This window comes from Antechinus flavipes, chromosome 2, assembly GCF_016432865.1.
Source record: "Antechinus flavipes isolate AdamAnt ecotype Samford, QLD, Australia chromosome 2, AdamAnt_v2, whole genome shotgun sequence".
Classification (NCBI taxonomy): domain Eukaryota; kingdom Metazoa; phylum Chordata; class Mammalia; order Dasyuromorphia; family Dasyuridae; genus Antechinus; species Antechinus flavipes.
The window spans coordinates 310,562,752-310,584,699 of NC_067399.1; the positions used below are offsets into that span (position 1 = coordinate 310,562,752).

General features: G+C 32.5%; 1 protein-coding gene across 1 annotated transcript in view; it reads left to right on the forward strand.

Annotated features, from left to right (window-relative positions):
* CEP128 (centrosomal protein 128) overlaps positions 1 to 21,948 on the forward strand; it is a 547,917-nt gene that overhangs the window by 38,489 nt on the left and 487,480 nt on the right. Inside the window, exons 6-9 of the mRNA XM_051973667.1 lie at positions 11,127 to 11,253; positions 12,450 to 12,574; positions 15,243 to 15,334; positions 20,830 to 20,902. Of these exons, the coding sequence (XP_051829627.1) occupies positions 11,127 to 11,253; positions 12,450 to 12,574; positions 15,243 to 15,334; positions 20,830 to 20,902 (417 nt within the window). The remainder of the gene's footprint in view (positions 1 to 11,126; positions 11,254 to 12,449; positions 12,575 to 15,242; positions 15,335 to 20,829; positions 20,903 to 21,948) is intronic.

Sequence of the window (21,948 nt, forward strand, 5' to 3'; positions counted from 1 at the left end):
TTTTCCAATCAGTTTCTTCTAAAATCTTTTGTCAGATTAACTTTATGTTAAATAGACAATGAAGGGAAGCATAAAAAATAAACACAATGAATAATGATAAAGGATTAAAGAAGGATAAACTGCTTGCATTCAGCTATGGTAAAGTCATACATATTTCTCCTCTGAATCATATCATTAAGAGTCATAGAGGGAGTTCTATTAGGCAGAGCCTATAAATAGTTCAGTTATGTCTTGAAGATCTTGAGAAAGGAATTGAAAAAAAAGAGAAGAACATTGTGAAGAATGGTGAGATAGGGAAAGGAATTTTAGGGAAAACTATCTTACAGAGAATATGCAGATATAAATATATATAAATAAGAAGAGGTAGCTTCAAGAATAACTGGCATTTGAATTTTACCCTTACCTCAACTGGTCAAAATAAGGAAGGATAGAAATAAAATTGAGCTCAGAAATACATTAAATCAAAAGTATCCTCTTCTGTGAGCATTTCTCTTGTTGGTCATGAACTCTTCCCCTCTCTGTGGATTTGACAGGCTATTTCTTCTATGCTCCACTGATTTGCTTTTGATATCACCCTTTACTTCTAAGTCATGTATTCATTTTGAGCTTTTCTTGGTACATGATATCAAACGTTGGTCTGTGTCTGATTTCTTCCTTTACAATTTTCTAAGCAGTTTTTGTCAAATAGTGAGTCCTTGCCTCAATAGCTAGAATGTTTGGGTTGACAAACATTAGGTTACTGTGCTTATTTGGTTCTGTATATTTTTTACCTAATCTTTTCCCTAGGTCAACCACTCAGTTTTTAAAAATCCAGTATCACATTGTTTTGATGATTATAGCTTAGTAAAGTTTAAAATCCAGTATTACTACCTTTCCTCTTCCTTCACATTAAAAAAAAAATGTTTCCCTTGATATTCTTGTCTTTTATTCCTTCAGTTGAAATTTTTTTTTTTTTAGCACTATAAAGTAGTTCATTGGTAGTCTGATCACTATGATAATGAATAAGCAAATTCATTTAAGTGCTATTGTCATTTTTATTATCTTGGCCAAGCCTACTCATAAAAAAGCAATATTTTTCCAATTGTTTGGAGCACTCTTTATTTGTATGAATAGTTTTTTGTAATTGTGTTCATATAGTTCCTGTATGTCTTGATAGGTAGATTTCTAGTAATTTTATACTTTCTGCAATTGTTTTAAATGGAAATTCTCTTTCCATCTCTTCTTTCTGGGTTTTGTTGTTACTGTGTGGTAATTTGTGTAGATTTATTTTATGTCCTGTAAATTTGCTGAAGTTGTTAATTGTTTTAACTAATGTTTTTATTGTCTCTCTTGGGTTCTCTAAGTAATCCATCATATCATCTGCAGAAGGTGATAGTTATATTTGCTTATTGCTTATGCTTATTCCTTCAATTTTTTTCTTGTGTTATTGTTACAGCTAGCATTTATAGTACAATATTAAGGAACAATAATGATAAGGTACATCTTTGCTTTGATCCTGATCTTATTGGAAAGGCTGCTAGTTCATCTCCATTACAGATAATAATCCAATACAGATAATACTCAGTTTATAGTTTTCCTAATACTGAACTGATTCTGGTTCTTGGTATAAAACCAGTCTGGTCATAGTGTGAGATTTTTGCGATGTATTGCTGAAATCTTTTTGTTATTGTTTAAAAAAATTCATTAGGGAAATTAGTCAATAGTTTTCTTTCTCTGTCTTTCTCTGTCTTTGCCTTCCCTGATTTAGGGACTATTTGTGACTTTTTATTTGATAGAACTTATTTACTGATTTTTTAAAAAAACTACTTATATAACATTGGAATTGTTCTTTAAGTATTTGGTAAATTCAATTCTAAATTTATCTGATACTGGGTGTGTGTGTGTGTGTGTTTGTGTCTGTGTGTTTGTAGGGAGTTCATATATAATTTGTTCAATTACTTTTTCTGATATAGGTTATTTAATTATTCCCGTTTTTATTCCATTTATCTGGGCAATTCATATTTTTGTAAATATTCATCACCTTTAGATGTCTCTTTTATTAGCAAAAATAGTTGGGCAAAATATATAGTTGGGTAAAATAGCTCTTAATAATTACATTTATTTAATCTTCAGTGGTTGTATATTTGCCCTTTTAATTTTGATACTGATAAGTTTGTTTCCTTCTTTTTTTTTCTCCCTTTATGTCAAATTGTCAATGGTTTATTTTATGGTGTGTGTTTTTTTTAAATCAATTCTTAGTACTATTAGTTCAGTATTTTTATTTGCTTTTAGTTTTATTAATCTCTCCTTTGATTTCTAGCATTTCTGTTTTGGTGTTTACCTGGGGATTTTTAATTTGTTGTTATTTCTAGTTTTTTTTTTTTTTTAACTTTCATGCTTAATTCATTGCCTTATATTTTTGAACAAAAATTTTAGAGAAATAAATTTTCTCCCAAGTATGGTTTACACTTCATTCTACCAATTTTGGAATGTTGTCTCATTATTGTCATTATTTTAAATATATTATTGATTATTTTAATGATTGATTTTTTGACTTACTCATTTTTAGGATTAGGTTATTCAGTTCCAAATTAGTTTTTAAAAATTTTTAATAAAGCTTTTTATTTTTCAAAATATACATGTGGACAGTTCTTCAATATTAGCCCTTGCAAAACCCTGTATTCCAATTCCCCACCCCTCCTTCCCCTATGCCCTTTCCTAGATGGCAAATAGTCCAATAAATATCAAACATGGTAGAAATATATGTTAAATCCAATACGTGTTTACCCAAGTATTGTGCCGCAGAAGAAAAAAAGCAAGCAAAATAAAATGTAAGCAAATAACAACAAAAGAATGAAAATCCTATGTTGTCAACCACACTCAGTTCCCATAGTCTTCCCTTTGGGAGTAGATGGCTCTTTTCATCCTAAGATCATTGGAACTGGTCTGAATCCTCTCATTGTTAAAGAAAGCCACATCCATCAGAATTGATCTTCGTATAGTCTTGTTGCCGTGAACAGAGATGTCCTGGTTCTGCAAATTTCACTTAGCATCAGTTCATTAAGTCTCTTCAGGGCTCTCTGAAATCATCCTGCACTCATATACCATAACTTATTCAGCCATTCTTCAACTGATGGACATCCAGTCAGTTTCCAGTTTCTAGCCATTACAAACAGGGCTGCCACAAACATTGTTGCACATACAGGTCCCTTTCCCTTTTTTAAGATCTCTTTGGGATATAAGCCTAGTAGAAACACTGATGGATCAAAAGGTATATACATAGTTCGATAATTTTTTGGACATAGTTCCAAATTGCTCCCTAGAATGGTTGGATCCATTTACAATTCCACCAACAATTTATTAGTGTCCCAGTTTTCCCACATCCCCTCCAACATTATCCTTTCCTGTCATTTTAGCCAATCTGAGAAGTATGTAGTAGTATTTTAGAGTTGTCTTAATTTGCATCAAATTAATTTTTAATCTATGCTTCAAAGGCCATTTATTGATTTTTATTTTTACTTTTTTTTTTTTTTTTTGGTAAGACAATTTAGATTAAATGACTTGCCCAAGGTCACAGAACTAGTAGAGTCCAGTGTCTGAGGCTGGATTTGAACTTAGTTCTTTCTAACGCTAGGACCTGACCTCTATCTGTGGCACCACGTAGCTGTCCCTTAAAGGAACTTTATTGAATGTAATTTTTATTATATAATTGTCAGAAAAAGATACAACTAATATTTTGTTAATGTGTCATAGCTGAGAAATAGGTTTATTCCTTTTTAGTACTATTCATTATTTTTAGAGGACTCCCATATCTAACCTAAAATACTAGTATTCTCTTTTACTTAAAAAAACCATAAAACTTATTTCATCTTAGATTTATCTAGGTCTGAGAGAGAGTGCAAATTGAGGCCCCTACTATTGTAGTTTTATTCTTTCTTTTTGTAATTCATTTAACTGTGGTACCTTTTAGCAAAATATAGTTTGCTTATTTCCTTTATTTTGCATGTATTTTTGCTATCTTGGCTGAGATCATAATTTCTACCCTTATGTTTTTAAAAACTTCGTTTGAAGAATAATAGATTCTTCTGCTCCAATCCTTTATTTTTTCCAAATGTTTTTTATTTTCAAAATATTTACAAATATAATTTTCACCATATACCCTTGCAATACCTAGTGTTCCAAAATTTTCCTCCCTTCCTCTTTCCCCTTCCCTAGATGGCAGGTAATCCCGTATATGTTAAACATGTGCAGTTCTTCTATACATATTTCCATATTTATCGTGCTGCACAATAAAAATCAGATCAAAAAGGGAAAAAAAGTGAGAAAGAGGACAAAAAGCAAGCAGAGCAACAACAAAAACAGTGAAAACACTATGTTATGATCCACATTCAGTTCTCACAGTCCTCTCTCTGGGTGCAGATGGCTCTCTCCATCACAGGCCTATTAGAATTGGCCTGAGTCAGTTCATTGTTGAAAAGAGCCACACCCATCAGAATTGATCATCACATAATCTTGTTGTTGCCTTATACAATATTCTCCTGATTCTGCTCATTTCACTTAGCATCAGTTCATGATACTTATCCTATTTTCTTTTACTCTGTCCCTTCCTCAAGTTTGTTTTACTTCTAAACATTGCCTTGTTATTCTCTTTCTTACTCCCCTCTGATCTTTTCTCTTAGTTCCTTTCCCTTGTGTTCCTTGTTGGATAAGAAGAATTTCTGTTCATTTCTCTATGTATATGTATATTCTTCCCTCTTGAAACCAGTTTTTTTTCTTAACCTTCTGTTTTTTAAAGATTATCTGAACATAATAGAATCATACCCATCCACTTGTAGCTTTCCTTAAACAGTTTTAGTGATAATAAAATCTCAAGCGCTTACATATATTGGCTTCCCATATAGAAGTGCAAACAATTCAGTTTTCTTTAGATCCTTATGATTTCTTATTCCTGTTTACCTTTTCACATTTCTCTTGAATTTTGTGCCTAGCCATTTTTAGCCATTAAGAAATTCTTCAGATTCAGAATGACTGAGCTGCTGGTTTCTCCTTCATCTGCTTATTTCAGTGTAGGCTTATGTACAGGGCTAAAAATTAGAGATTAATACCTACTCTTTTCTTGACCTGGAGCCACAAGGTGAAACTTCTTCCTTGCTCTTTATGCCAGTAAAGACCCCTGCTTCCTCACAATTGTAACCACTCCTATCTCCTCTGGAACTGATCATTAGGTGACAGCTTCCAGATGTCATCTATTTTTGCTCTTAGTGCTAACTTAGGACTCCCTTTGGATTTCTTTTTTTCCAGGTATCCCTGGATGTTAAGCTGCTCATTGCTGCTACTGTTGTGCCATTTCTATTTTAAGCTGTTTCAGGTGTTCTACTCCCCTGCATAAACATGACCCTGGTGTCTGCAGACCTTTCTAAGCTACCCATGGCTGGTAAAATGGTTTACTATGATTTTTTCCTTGCTTTCCCAATCAGAATTTGTTTAGGTATGTATGCTCTCTAGGTTATTGTGGAGGAGACTATGCAGGAGCTATGGCAAAAAATGTTCATTCTGTCATTTTGTAGATATGACCTTTTTGAACACTCTTCTTATCCTTTTCATCTCTAATGCTTTTGCAATTATCTCATAGCTAAGTTTTCTAGGATTCTATTAACTTCCTTAGTTTGTTTCTTGTTTGTTTTATGGTTAGATTTACTAATTCTGAGAAGAGGAAGTTGAGGTCTTCCACAATATAGTTTTGCTGTCTGTTTCTTTCTGTTATTAGCTTAACTTCTCTAAGAATTTGAGTGCTCTATCACTTGGTGCATTATACATTTAGTATCAATACTATTTCATTATCTATGGTACCCTTTAATAACATGTAGTTTCCTTCCTTATCTCTTTACTTTATCTGAGATGAAGATGGCTACCCCTGCTTTTATTGCTTCAGCTGAAGCTTAATAAATTCTCCTCCAGCCTTTTATCTTTACTCTGTATGTATCTTTCTGTTTGTCAACAACATATTGTAGGATTAATCCACTTTGCTATTCACTTCCATTTTATGGAAGAATTTATCCTATGTACATTCAAAGTTATGATTATTAGTTCTGTATTTCCCTCCATCCTATTTTTTCCACTGTATATACTTTTATTTTCTCTTCTCACCCTGTCCCTCTTTAGTATGTTTTGTTTCTAACTCATCCTGCCCTCTACCTGTCCTCCCCTCTCTTACCTCTTTTTCTTAGTGTTTCTGCCCTCTCCTCTATCTAGTCCCTCCCTTTTTGTTCCCTTTCCCCCCTATTTCCTTATAGGGTAAGACATATATCTATACCCAATTGAATGATTGTTATTCCCTTTTTCAGTCAATGACTGACAAAATCAACTTCAGACAATGCTCATCTCCCTCTCTTCTTTCCCACTATTGTAATAGGTCTTTTGTTCTTCTACATGTGATCCAGATTTGTCCCTTTTTACCTCCCCTTTCCTCTTCTCCCTGTATAATCCTTTTACCACCCTTTTATGTTTTTTCTTTGATATCATCACATCAGATTCCATTCGTATCCACATCTTCCATCCACATGTACTCCCTCTAACTGCACCAACAACAAATAAAGTTCATAAGAGTTACATATATCATTTTCCTATCTAGGAATATAAACAGTTTAACCTTTAAATTATACATACATATGTATATATATACAGATGTATCTGTGAATAGGAGGAATATATATGTGTTAACATACACACACACACACATATATCCCTCCTATTTACCTTTTTTGTGCTTCTCTTAAAACATAAAATTTGATGCTTGATCTTGAAGATCAAATTTTCTACTTAGTTGTTTTTTTTTCAATAGAAATGATTGAAATTCTTTTACTTTATTGAAGCTCTGTCTCTTCCCCTGAAAGATGATGCTCAGTCTCTCTTGGTAGTTAATTCTTGGTTGTAATCCTAGGTCCTTTGCCTTTTGGAATATGGTATTTCAGGCTCTCTGATCTTTATTATAAAAGCTGCCAGATCATGGGTAATTCTGACTATTGCTCTTCAATTTTTGAATTGTTTTTATCTGGCAGCTTGCAATGTTTTCCTTCAAATTATAGTTCTGGAGTTTTGACACAATTGTCTTTGGGGTTTTCCTTGTAGGATCTCTTTATAGAGGTGATCAGTGTATTCTTTCAATGACTATTTCCCTCTCTGTTTCTAGTATTTTAGGGTAATTTTCCTTGATGATCTCTTGAAGAATGATATCCAGGCTTAATACCTTTGGTCATGGCCTTCAGTACATCAGTCATTTTTGAATTGTCTCTCCTGTTAATATATTCTAGGTTAACTACTTAATCAATGTTTACATTTGAATTATATTTATATTTCCAATTTTACATTCTTCCATTTTTTTTATTCTTTTCAAAAAGTTTGTTTGAATAATTTTTGTTGTCTCCAGGAGTCATTAGCTTCTGTTTCCCCATTCTAGTTTTTAATGTATGATTTTCTTCAGTTAACCTTTGTATCTCTTTTTCCATTTGATTAATTATACTTTTCAAGATGTTTTCTTCAGTGGATTTTTTAAAAAGATTGATCAATAACATTTTTTTAAGGAATGTTTTTTTAAGTCAGTTTTTACCATCCTTTTCCAAGCTGTTGACCCTCTGTTGCATATTTCTTGTTTTTCTCATTTTTTCTACTTTTCTTATTTGCCTTTTAAAATCTTTTTTGAGCACTTCCAAGAAGCCTCTTTGGGCTTCATATCACTTTTTGAGAGATGTTTTGGTCTTCCCTGTAACCATATTAGATATGGTCAAAATTCTTTTATGTTTCTTGCTCATTTTCTTTCCTTCTCTTTTAAAATTTTCTCTTTTGTGCCTTTTATGGTTGAGTTCTGCTTTTGAACATAGAGGCTTTTTCTGTTTGGTGTCTTGCTCACAGCAGAAGGTACCTGCTTTCTCCAGGAAACATCTTGTTTTTTTGGCTGGCAATTTGCCTTATGCAGTTGGACTGGAGGATGCCCCATTGATCTGCCCTGCTATTGATCCAGGACTGATGGTCTCCATTGCTGATCTTCTGTGATTAAGACTCTCTCAGTGACTTTCCTAGATACTGTCTGAGCTGGCTGAACACCGTTTTCACCTTTTTTGAAGTCCTTCCACTCTATCTTGAGCTGTAGAATGATTTCAATCTATCAGACTCTGTTCAGAGGTTTGTTTTCATGAGGTTGTCAAGGGAAACTGCGAGAACTCAAGCAGCTTCCTGACTTCTCTCTCATTTTGCTTTTGTAATTGCCTCAAGAAAATCTCTCCCACTTTTTCTCTGCTGGCCCCCTTTCTTCTTTGTTTTTGTGAACCAGCCAGCCAATAAACATTTTAAAAGTAATTATTATGCCCCAGGCACTGTATTGTGTTTGATATACAAAAACAGGTTAAGACCATCCCTATCCTCTAGGAGCTCACAGTTGAATGAAGCAAAAAAGTATGTAGAAACAAGTTATATACAGGATAATTAGGAAATAATTAAAAGTGGGAATGCACTGAACTAAAAGTGGTTGAGAAAGATTTCTTATGGTAAGTGGGGATTCATTTCAGTTTTTAAGGAAGCCAGATAGCAGAGATGAAGAACATTCCAGGTATGGACACAAAAGCCAAAGAAGATGCCTGGAATAAAAAGATGGAGTATTTTGTTCGTGAAATAACAAGGAGGCTAGTGTCATTGGATCAAAGAGAACAGATGGAAAATTAAGATGTAAGAAGACTCAAAAGGTAGGGGGACACTAGGTTTAAAAGGTATTAAATGTCAAAGCAAAAACAAAAAAATGAAAAAAATCCCCTCAAAACAGTAATGCAACAAGTCTTCAAACGTAACCATCTTCTCTCACAGATGAGCATATAAGTCATATTAGAAAGAAAATCTTTATTGGGGAAAAAGGAAAGCCTTAAGTTGTTAAGTGTCTGTTACATTTATTAACATGAAAGAGAATCATAGGTGATCTGAAATCACCTAGGAAGAATTCCTTTATAGAATTTCTGTAAAAGTCTCCTCTTTTGTACTTTCTCATTTACTTCTTTTTTCTTTACTAATATTTTGGAGTGTGGTTACTAGTATTGTAAGTAGTATTTTAGTATTTATATATATTTTTTAATATTTAGCATATTTAGTATTTTTTAGAATTTTTATTGTAAATGAATAGTGTTTTATTCAGTCAGTCACTAAGCATTAAGAGCCCACTATGTGTGAGGAACTGAGAATAAAAGTACAAAAAATAAAACAATCCCTTCTCCCAATTCTTCCAGTGAAGACAGTAAATACAAAATAGTAAGTGTATATCATTTGAAAGGGAAAAGGGAAAGGATCAGGAAAGGCTTGAATTGCATCTTCCCAGAGATTGATGGTATGTTCTATATAGATCACAAAAACAGCTCACTTTGATTAGATATGATTTCAGGATGATGGGTAACATAACAGTAGTAGGAAGATAGATTAAGATCAGTTGAAACATTTAAAAGCTAACAGAGAATTTTACATTAGAAGATGTAAAGACTCACTGAAGTTTATTGCCTAGTGAACAGGCATACTCTGCTTAAGGAAGACCCCTTTGACAGTGATGTGAAGAAGATTCTGGAAGAGGGGTCATTTGGGGCAGTGATACCAGTTAGGCTATGGGTCCCAGTTGGTTTGTAAACCCATGTGAGGAATTGTAACTGAATGTGGTCACGAAATTATGATGTATTATTAGTAAATGTTTGATTTGTATACATATTTTATATACTTATATACCTAGAATCAGGTAGAAATTTCTCAGGTGAAGAAAGCTTGTGAGTGGATAAAGTTTAAAAAACCCTAGGTGTGTCAGGTCATGAGGGCCTGAGTTAAAGCAGAAGCTGTGTAAGTAGCAAAAAGGCATTTAATGTGTGTGTGTGTGTGTGTGTGTGTGTGTGTGTGTGTGTGTGTGAATATATATGAGTATATATATATATATATATATGTATGTGCATATATATATTTATGTATGTGTGTGTGTGAATGAGTGTGTGTATATATCTTGGATACCAATCCCTTATCAGGGAAATTTCACAGATTCTTCCCTCCCATGCCCCATTTGATTTTTCCTTTCTTATCCTTGGTGCATTAATTTTGTCAGAAAGTTTTCAGTTTCATATAATCAAGGTTATCTGTTTTTTTTTTTTTGCTGTCATATCTTATTTGGTCAAGAATACATCTCATACCCATAGATACAAGAGATGTATAATTTTTTTTTCTCTTCTAATTTTTTTATATTATAGATTTTAATATTAATGTTAAGTATCCATTTGGAATATTGAATATCCATATGGAATCCATTTAGATTAGTATCCATTTATTATGGAATGTGGTATAAACTGTGGTCTAATCCTAATTTCTGCTAGAATGCTTCCTATTTTTTGTAGCAGTTTTTTTCCCTTTTGAACAAGAAGGTTGTCTTCCCAATAATTTATGCTTTCTAGTTTTTTCAAATATTAAATTATTGAGTTCTGTTGTTTTCTAATTCCTCTTTATCTGTTATGTTCCATTCCTTTCTCATTATTTTTAAATTAATTCCAGATGGTTTTGATATTGCTGCTTTATAATATATTTTCCCTTTTAATTTTATTTCTTCTCAATCCTGATTTCTTTTCATCATTTCCCTTGTTATATATTTTTAAAATGAATTTTGTTATTTTATTAAGTTCTATGCAATATTGGTAATTTTATTGGTAAACCATAAAAGTATAAATTAATTTTCTTAATATTGTCATTACAATTAATGTTTTTAATATCTAGTTAAAAATAGTGCTTTTGAGGGAATTTTTTAGTTTATTGGAAATAGTGAGAACCCTAAATATATAGTAAAGAAAAATATGATTTTATTTTATTTTTTTAGTATAGGAGTAGAGTAGATTGGAAAGGAACAACTATTATCATTTTCAAATAATATTTACTAATACATTTTCAACAAACTTGCATTGATTCTACTCGTTATTTTTATTTCTCATAGTATAACATTTATTTAAAAAAACTTTTTGTGGTCCAAATTTTTCCAAGAATTAAGTGCTTAACAAAGAGCCAATTAACTCTCTCATCTTGTTTATTCTAGCTTTTTTTGTGTTGGAAAGTTATTTAAAAGGGAATAAAACCAACTTTATTCTTTAATGCAGTTAAGAGAGACTTTGGAGCAATCAATAGGGCAATTAAGAAGTCAACGTTTATTCAGAAACTCTGAAGTAAGAAGTGCTTCTCTTTCGAGTTTGTATGTAAGTGATCTGGATGGCCCCAATGTAACAGGTAAAAATTTAAGAAGTTCTAAAAATTAAGGTTAAAATTTAATATTGTTCTAAATCAAGGAAAACTCAAGAAAAAAACTTTTAGATGTAATAACATAAAAATGGTGCAGATCAGATGATGCTGTTGTTGAGAGTGCTAGAAACATTTTTTTTTTCTGAAGTATATGGCCTGTTATGACTATGAATGTGATTGTCGCAATTCATAGACTGCATAATTATACCTTGTAGGACTAGAAATATAATTGTCACTCCCTTGTTCCTCCATACACAAAAAAGACAACCCAAATGCAACATAATGCAAAAGTTAGAATTGGAAGATTTTTGAGAGTATGGTATCTTTTCTCCCATTATGGTAGAATTTGGGAAAATTGGACTATTAGAGATGGCTTTTAGCAGCTTTCTATAATGTGTGTGTGTGTGTGTGTGTGTGTGTGTGTGTGTGTGTGTGTGTGTGTGTGATATGGGGACATATACTTAGCTATATTTATAGGTACACACACATATGGTTTGGTATACTTACAATTGTTTAAACATTTTCTTTATTTGTTTTATGAGTAGAGGTGGCTTATAAGAAGTCATCTCTTTCTAATACAGTTATTGCTGTTTTTCAGCATTAGAATAAGAGTGGAGGCAAGTCCTAGTAGCCAATATCTAGGCAGTGGAGTCAAATCAGTTTTTAAATTGTGATTATATCCAGGCCACTGCCTTGCTGTGGGTGATGACTTTCATTGGTTATTTTTAGAAACCTCTGATACTGTTATTTTTATTATTTTCTTGGTAAAGGAAGCCAATCAATACTAATGTCTAAGGCTTTAACTGAGCTTTTAAATTTAATATTTGTTGAATAATTATTAGTCATATTTCAAGGAACATACAAATGATTTTAATTTGTATAATTTTCTCAAATTTTAAAAGAAAAGCTTTATTTCAGTGACTAATTCTAATTCTCAACTATCTGTGACTGATATCTTTTCAGAACAAAATTGCAAGTTATTTTGTACAGTGTGACTGTTTTATTAGGAGAATGTTGAAATTGGAATATAATTAATACTTGATTAGATGTGAATATGTATATGAGAATCTCTGTGTGAGTGTATCTGTAGTATATATGTATCTCTTATGTTGATTAAATTTCAGGGTGCTTTTGTGTTCATGTTGCTTTTTTTCCCCTCTTTATTTTTCTTTTCAATTGTAAAGATAGCCATCATGATATGCGGTCTTCCTCACCACTCAGGGACTCCAGAGAACCACAGGGTTCTAGACTACACAAGTCTAGATCAACTTCTGTCCGGTTTCTTGATGAGCCAGATGATTTGGCCCAGGTATTGTGTACTAGGGAGTAATCTCTGTCCCAGTATTTCTTGTCACCCCAATACAAATAATTAAAAGTTGGGCTTTCCTTATGTTTAATCCCAGGTCACTTTGTTTTCTGGACCATGTATTGGTTTTCTGTCTTTTTGGTGGGTATTGTATTTTCTGTATGATACTTGGAGATAAATTCTGCTGGATCTATTGCTTTCTCTTCAAATAATTCCTCTTTAAGTTCAGCCAGATGAGTAGCTCTATGTGAATATTGGTTTATTCTTGTGAGAAAGTTATTTTCTTTTATGTTTTACTCATTTTAATTTTCCCCCCTCTGGGTTGTGAATTAGTGAAAGCAGTAATAGGTGATGAAGTCATTTTTAGACTCGGAATTCAAGGAGAGATGGAGAGGCTACCTACTTATAGAAAGTGAGAAAATACCTTTTTTTTTTTTTTTTAAATAAGGCCTCTTTCAATCTTTCCATTAAACCTGAGATTCTTTAGTGTTTCCCTTGATAGCTTAATTAATTACGTTAAAAATGGCAAGGTAAAAACTGTAATCTGTCTTTTTGAGATCTTTGTCATTAGAATTTTGTGAGTCTGGGCTACAAATATATCTCAGGCTGCTTAGCTCTTGGATGTTAAAGATAGAGGACCCAGTAGACAGTGGGAACAGAAGACATTACAAAGGAACTGTTCCTATATAAAATAATGTTTTTTAAGTACTCAACTACATTTATATTAGAATGAACTATATAATGTATGTATACTTACATATGCATATATGTCCATATATACACATATACATACACATACACACACATGCCCACATATACGTACACATGACTATACAGTCATTCCTTGACATTTGTGGGTGTTAGGGGTGTAAGACACCCATAAATGTGAAAAACAGAGTCTAACTCCTGCTTTATTTTTAAAAATTCTGATCATATTTATTTAACACATAAAACAATTAAAACAACAAATTGCATTCCTAAAAATCTGCAGTTTGTACACAGTAGAGATTTGTATCTTGTGCATTATGAAGTCTTTGCAGCCATAGATGTAGCTGCAGCAATTCTTCATAGAGTTCCTTCTACAAAAAATTCAAGATACAAAGATCATTGTGGGAGATATTCATGGGAATAAGTGTGGATAATAGAGAGATCAAGAAGAGACAGAGCACATAGCCTGTAATTCTTTAACATGAAACTTTTAACAAAATTGTTCATAAAAAATTTACGTATGTATCTTTAAGGTAGTAAATGATAAAATAGATTAATACTATATTTCTACTATACTATGTTATATTATACCATAATATATCATATATTATACTATATTACCTTATATACTATATTAATATTATATCACTACTAGTATAGATTAATACTCTATTAATACTATTTATGCACAGGGCAACTAGGTGGTGCAGTGAATAGAGTGACAGGCCTTGAGTCAGGAATATCTGTCTTCTTGAGTTCAAACCTAGCCTGTATGACCCTTACAGGTTACTTAATCCTGTTTGCCTCAGTTTCCTTATCTGTAAAATGTGGAGAACTAAATGGCAATCTACTCTAGTATCGTTGCCAAGAAAATTCCAATTGGGTTCAAAAAAAGTCTGACACTATTGATGTAACAGGATAATAATTTTTTTTTAAATTACATTATATCTCTGTATCATTTACAATTTGTCACAGTCTGTTGTTAATCTCAAAAAAAATTCCATTTAATTATCAATGTTCATCCTGCGAATAACTAGATCGTCAAATGTGAAACCTACTCAATGTTGAAGGATGGCAGTTAAAAAAAAGTCTTTTTTATATTACCATGAAGAAAGGCAAGTATTTAGATGGTTCTCTCTCCTGTACTATAGTGTAGTAGAAAAAAACAAAGCAAAACATTGGGGTATTTGTCTTGGTTCATTAATTTGCTGTGAGGGGTTGGATAAGTCTTTATGTGTCTCTGTATCTGCAAAGTTAGGAGACTAGACAAGATAAGTTCTAAAGTCTCTTTTCTATTTGTGTGAATTTTGGACTTTGTGCTTTTCACTTTTCCTTTTTTATCTTCAATTGATCCTTGGGATTTAGAAATCAAGGGATGATTTCTTAATCATTAAGGTTAAAAGTAACTTCTGTGGCAAAGATATGGTAATGGCTCAAGTAAAGCATGAAAATATTTTGGTTGCGAGTTCATTCTTTAAATGAAATATTTTCATATTCATTTTGTTCAGTATTTTTTTTGACCGCTGTATTCACTGTCATTTGCCTCATATGACTTTTTAAAAGCTGTTTACTTAGTATTTCATTTATTTTTTGCAATATAGAAGCTTAATCTATTCTTATTTAAACAAATTTTTAATAGTATTTTTTTCTACATACTTGCAAAGATAGCTTTTAACATTTACCTTTGCAAAACCTTGTGTTCCAAATTTTTCTTTCTTTCTTCTCCCTCCCCCGATAGAAAGCCATCCACTATAGGTTAAGCATGTAATTCTTCTAAACACATTTCCATATTTGTTATGCTGCACAAGAAAAACCATAATCTGTTCTTTCTTGAAGATGTATATTATTGTCTTTAAGCATCATTAAATGGTATAAAATTTATTCTTGCCTTCAGTGAATCTGTATGGGTAAAACTTTACTGATCAGGGTTGGGTTTTTTGTTTGTTTTTTTGTTTGTTTTTAGCTTCACTCATTGCACCAGTCCCTCCGAGATCTCAGTAATGAACAAGCTCGCCTTGGAGATGATCTCAACAGAGAGCTTTCAAGAAGAAATAGGTAAAACCAGAATTTTTAAAAATTTTAAATATGAGTTTTTGGAGAAATAATCTAAAAAATATAATTGATATTTGCACAGATTTTTGAAATCTATTGTATTTTCTCCCAATAATTCACAATAGGCTATGGTAATAAATTGTCTGAGTGTCAGCCTAGCTCACTTTGGTGAAATTGATCAGCAGATTGACTACACGGTACTGAATTTTTCACCACATCAAGTCCCAAAGAAATTGCATATTTTGAATAACCAATGAATATATAACCATATATATATAATATAATAACCAATAACTCTCCACTCCACTGAAATCATGGTTCTTTGTAGTATTGTTTTATTTATGCACAAAGCTCAAGACACAATTGAATGATCTTTATATATGGTTTAGTCATGTCACTCATTTCCTTTGCTCATAAATTGAAAGTATCACTCCCTATTGCAACTTAGGGGTAAGGAACATTCATTTATTTATTTGCTCATTATATATTTATTTGTTTATTTTTGTTCTAGATTTCAAAACCATCCACAATCTAGTGTAACCCTATATATCTAAATTTATGTTATTTCCTTCCAAATTATCTTGCTCTCTAACTAGGTTATGTGCTGTTTCACCTCTCTTCACCTCTCTGCCTTTTATTTATGGTCTCCTTCAGAAGTTTTTCTTTCCTATCTTTCTGTTTTGAGTTCCTATTCAACTAAAGTGCAGTCTAAGTACCACTTCTTTCTTGTAGATATTTCTGATGCTACATCCATGTTAATAACTTTCTTCCTAGGACCTTATCTATCACTTTCTTTTGAGATCCAGAAATAATGTAAGTGACCTGTTTAAATGATTCCCTTGGCTATGGGAGTAGTAGGATCCAACTTTAATTATATATAAAAACCTGTTGAGCAATGAAACCCTATCTTACCTAGAATTTAAGAACAAATTTCTTTTGAAATATAGTGAGTGACTTCTGTGGGTGAGTTGAAATCTCATCTCCAGTTGGATTTCGTTTCTATCACAAATATTTGTTCTGTTGAGTGTTGGAATCTTTAAGTCATTAAAGTTGATAGAGACAATGATTATCTAATTTAGCATGGTTCAGTATGATTGATCTGATCTTAGATATTATGGGCCAGAAGAAATGAGGTACTAAGTAGAACTAATTGATACAATGCTTGTGTTCACACCTTTAGAGAGGTCATATAAACAAGAAGTATTTAAGTACTCATTGGAGTTCACATGTTTGGGAGATTTCAGGGTTTAGTATGAGATATCCGAATTCACACCTCCCTTGAAGCTCTTAGGGCCAGAGAGCACTCTGGAAGGAAACCCATAATCCCACTCTTTCGCATCCCACAATCCCTCTCTCTCGAAGGAGCATAAATAGAGCTTCAGTGAGCCCAGTCAGGGGAGTTCAGCTAAAAAGACTTGAGAGGGGAGCATCACATCAGTTCAGGAGACGCTCACTCTCAGAGGCGCAACCAGATTCACTTCATCTCACACCACTGTGGTGGCTGGGCTCCTGCACTTCCCCCACTGAGACCAAGCTGGTCTGAAAGGCTCTCCAGAAAGCTGCCCAGCCCCAGGCAAGGAGGTGCTGGCTGGAGGCTGAAGAAAGCAGAGGCAGAAGCAAGGGACAATCTGCAAGAGCTCTTAGAACCAAGGAGAGAGAGAGAGAGGCCTCTAAGAAAACTAACTGGGCTATATTGAAGGACACAATAAAAGATCAGAACTTTTAGCACCTGGCTGCATTTGTGTGATTATTACATTCAACTGAAACTAAGGCTGTCTCCAGAAAACCTCCCCAAGAAACCTGCTCTCAGAGAGAACCATTATTATTTTAAAGAAGAGAAACACCACAGTTGAGAATATAAGTATTGAACTATGTAATAAACTAAGAGTTGGTTTTATGAAAAAAACTAACAAAATAAATAAATTATTGGTTAATTTGATTAGAAAAAAGGAAAAAAAAACCCAAATTATCTGCATCAAAAATGAAAGGGGTAAACTTACCACCAGTGAAGAGGAAATTAAAGCAATAATTAGGAACTATTTTGCCCAACTGTATGCCAACAAATCTGACAATCTAATTGAAATGGACGAATATCTACAAAAAATATAAAAAGCGCAGAACAACAGAAGAGGAAATAAATTACTTAAATAGTCCCATAAAAAGAATTTGAACAAGCCATCACTAACTTAGCTAAGAAAAAATCTGGGCCGGATGGATTTACAAGTGAATTGTTTCACATCTTTAAATTTAAAGAACACTTAATTAATCCAATACTATGTAAACTATTTGGAAAAATAGGAAAAGAAGGAGTTCTGCCAGATTCCTTCTGTGACACAATTATGGCATTGATATCTAAAGAAGGAAGAACCAAAACAAAAAAAGAAAATTACAGACCAATCTCCCTAATAAATATTGATGCAAAAATTTTAAATATCAGCAAAATATATTACAACAATTATCACCAACATAGTACATACACTATGACCAAGTGGATATATACCAGGAATGCAGGGCTGGTTCTATATAGGAAAACTTTTGCCATAATTGACCATATCAATAACACAGCTAACAGAAATAATGTGGTAATCTCAATAGATGCAGAGAAAGCTTTGCCAACGTCTAGTACCCATTCTTATTAAAAACATTAAAGAGCATAAGAATTAAGGGAGTTTTCTTTAAAATGATAACTAGCATCTATCCAAAACCATAAACAAGTTTTATTTCTAATGGAGAGAAGCTTGATTCATTCCCAGTAAGATCAGGGGTAAAACAAGGATGGTCATTATCACCACTGTTATTCAATATTGTACTGGAAATGTTGGCTCTAGCAGTAAGAAGAGAAAAAGAAATTAAAGGAATTAGAATAGGTAATGAGGAGATGAAACTGTCATTCCTTGCAGATGATATACTTAGAGAATCCTAGAGAATCATCCAAAAACCTACTTGAAATGATTAATAGCTTTAGCAAAGTTACCAGATATAAAATACACTCATTAGTATTTCTATACATTACTAAACAAAGCCTACCACAAGAGATAGAAAGAAAAATTCCATTTAAAATAATTGTAGACAAAATAAAACATTTGGGTATCCATCAGCCAATATAAACCCAGGAACTATTTGAACACAATTACAAAACACTTTTCACACTATAAAATCAGATCTAAACAATTGGAAAAACATCAGTTGCTGAGGGATAGGCCGAGCTAATATAATAAAAATGACAATGCCATCAGAATTGGTCTACTTGTTCAGTGCCATACCAAAATGTCAAAAAATTATTTTATAGAGCTAGAAAAAATAATTACAATTCATCTGGAAAAGCAAAAGATCAAGAACATCAAGAGAATTGATGGAAAAAAAAATTACAAAGGAAGGTAGCCAAGCAGTACCAAACCTAAAACTCTATTATAAAAGCAGTAGTCATCAAAAACATTTGGTGCTGGCTAAGAAATAGAGTGGTGGATCAATGGAATAGGTTAGATATACATGACAAAATTATCAGTGATTATAGTAATGTATTTGTTCCACTCCCAAACATTATTTTGCAAAACATTTCTGGGAAAACTGGAAAATAATAAGTCAGAAATTCTCCATAGACTTACATCTCATAGATAATCGGGAGAACAAGAGATAGTTTACCTACCTATCAGATCTTTGGAGAAGGGAAAAATTTATGACCATAGAAGAGCTAAAGAACATTATGAAATGCAAAATGGACAACTTTGATTACATTAAATTAAAAAGTTTTTTGCAAACAAATCCAATACTGCCAATATTAAAAGGGAAGCACAAAGCTGGGAAAATTTTTTTGCAGCCATTATTTCTGATAAAGGTCTAATTTCTAAAATATAGAAAGAACTGTGTCAAAGTTATAAGTTGAAAAATGTTCAAAGGATATGAACAGATAATTTTCAGATGAAAAAAATTAAAGCCATCTATAGTCAATGAAAAAAATGCTCTAAATCACTATTGATTAGAGAAATACAAATTAAAACAATTCTGAGACGTTACCTCACATCTCTCAGATTGACTTAAGATGACAGGAAAAGATAATAATAAATGTTGGAGGGGATATGGAAAAACTGGGACCCTAATGCATTGTTGGTAGAGCTGTGAAATGATTAAAGCATTCTGGAGAGCAATCTGGGACTCTGCCTAAAGTGCTGTAAAACTGTGCATAGCTTTTGATCCAGCAGTGCCACTACTAGGTCTGTGTAATGTTCTGGTTGGTTTTCTGGAGGTCTTTGGACCTGCCTTCTTTTCAGCTGAGTGATCACCATGAGAACAGCCAGGTGTTCAAGTCCAAAAGTCTTTATTATCTCCTTCACAGTCTATCTCCTTGCCTGAGGTCTGGGGCCTGGGTTAGCTTTCTTCTTCAGACAGACCTTGCTGTCAGTGGGGGAAGCAGAAGGACAGGCCAGCCACCACAAAAGTGGGAGATGGAATGACTGTCTCTAGTCCAGTCCTTGTTGGCTGCTATTATATACTCTATTATAATTACATCATTGGAGGTGTGAATCTTGTAGAATACTATATATGGTAGAATACACTATGCTAAACTAGATAACCATTGTCTTATCAATTCCACTGAGTTAACACCTTGTTGTAAGAATTTCTCCAGAATTCTGGCCCATTACAAGTCTGTTCCTCAAGGAAATCATAAAAGAAGTAAAAGGACCACAGGTACAAAAATGTGTATAGCAGTTCTTTTTGTGATGGCAAAGAATTAGAAAATAAGTAGGTGCCCATCAGTGAAGAATGATTGAAGAAATTATGGTATATGAAAGTAATGGAATATTATTGTTCTATTAAAAATGATAAAGAAGCTGATTTTATAAAGTCCTGTAAAGATTTACACAAAGTGATGCTGAAGGAATCAAGTAGAACCAGGAATACATTGTACACAGTAACAGCAAGATTGTGCAATGATCAACTATAAAAGACATGGTTCTTTTCAGCAGTTCATTGATTGATTGAAGGCAATCCCAGTAAGTTTTGGATGAAAAATGTCATCTGCATTCAGAGAGAGAGAATTATTGGAACTGAATGTAAATCAACATATGCTATCTTCATTTTTTTTCTTTTCTGTTTTTTTTTTTTCCTCCCATAGTTTTCCCCTTTTGTTCTGATTTTTTTTTCCCAATATGCTTCATAAAAAATGTTAAAAGTGAATGTACATGTATAACTAGGACAAAAAATGTAAAAAGGCTATGTTATGGGCTTCAGATTTTTATTTTTCATTCATAAAGGTTTGAATTCTCATTTAATGCCTAAACTTTGGTTATTAATGGAGTTTACTACCAAATTGAATGTTATAGCATGAATATAAGAAACAGGACTTAGAGCAGCCTAAATTAAATTCCAGTATTTATTCAGTATTTTCTTTTTTCTTAACTCTAAAAATGCACAAGAGAAAAGTATTTGTACCATTTAAATTATAAAAGTATAATTATGTTTCTGTACATGTAACAAGGTTTTTTTTTTTCCTGTTCAAGGTCAGATGCTCAAACTAAAAAGACTTTGGAAGAATTATCTGTGAGACTTGATGAATCTCAGAGACAAGATACAGTAAGAACTATTAATTTAGGAACTTTTGTTTAGGAAGTGGGAGGACTGAATTTTCACATGACTTTTTTTTTTCTTTTTCTGATTTAATATTTAAAATGTTTTTCACCAGTTATATGTAAAGAATTTTTTACATTTGTTTTTAAAACTTTTGGTTCTAAATCCATTCCCTTCCTTTCTCTCCATCTTCCCATTGAGAAGGTACATGTGAAGTTATGCAAAACATTTTCATAAAACTCATGTTGAGAAAGGAAAATAGATTTTCCCCCCACTCTCCCCAAAAATTCTTCAAGAAAAAATAGAATAAGAAAAAAGTGTGCTTCAATCTGTATTCAGACACAATCAGTTCTTTCTCTGTGTATGGATAGCATTTTTCATTATAAGTCCTTCAGAATAATATTGGGTCATTGTATTGCTGAGAATAACAAAGTCATTCACAACTGATTATCCCACAACATTGCTAATACTTTGTATGTATTTATGCTAATACATATCACTTTGAATGAGTTTATGGGTGACTTTCTAGGTTTTTCTGAGAGCATCTTGCTCATTATTTCTTTTAGTACAACAGTATTCCACAATAATGTAGAACAATTTGTTTAGCCATTCTCTAGTTGATGGGAGTCCCCTCAATTTCCAATTCTTTGTTCTGAGAAAAGAGCTCTATAAATATTTTTGAATATTTATAAATAATATATATTTATGTGTTATATATAAATATGAAAATTATGTATATGTATACATACACACACACACATATGTCCTTTTCCTTTTTTTTTTTTAAATCTCTTTTGGGATATATGCCTAAAGCCCTTTGAAAATAGTGCCAAATTGCTCTATAGAATGGTTGAATCAGATTACAATTCCACCAACAATGCATTATTATTTCATTTTTCCCACATTCCCTGCAATATTTGTCATTTTCTTTTTCTGGCTCATTAGCCAATCTAATAGGTATGAGATAGTACCTCAGAATTGTTTTAATTTGCATTTCTCCAATCAGTAGTGAGTTAGAGTATTTTTTTTCTATGGCTATAAATAGATTGATT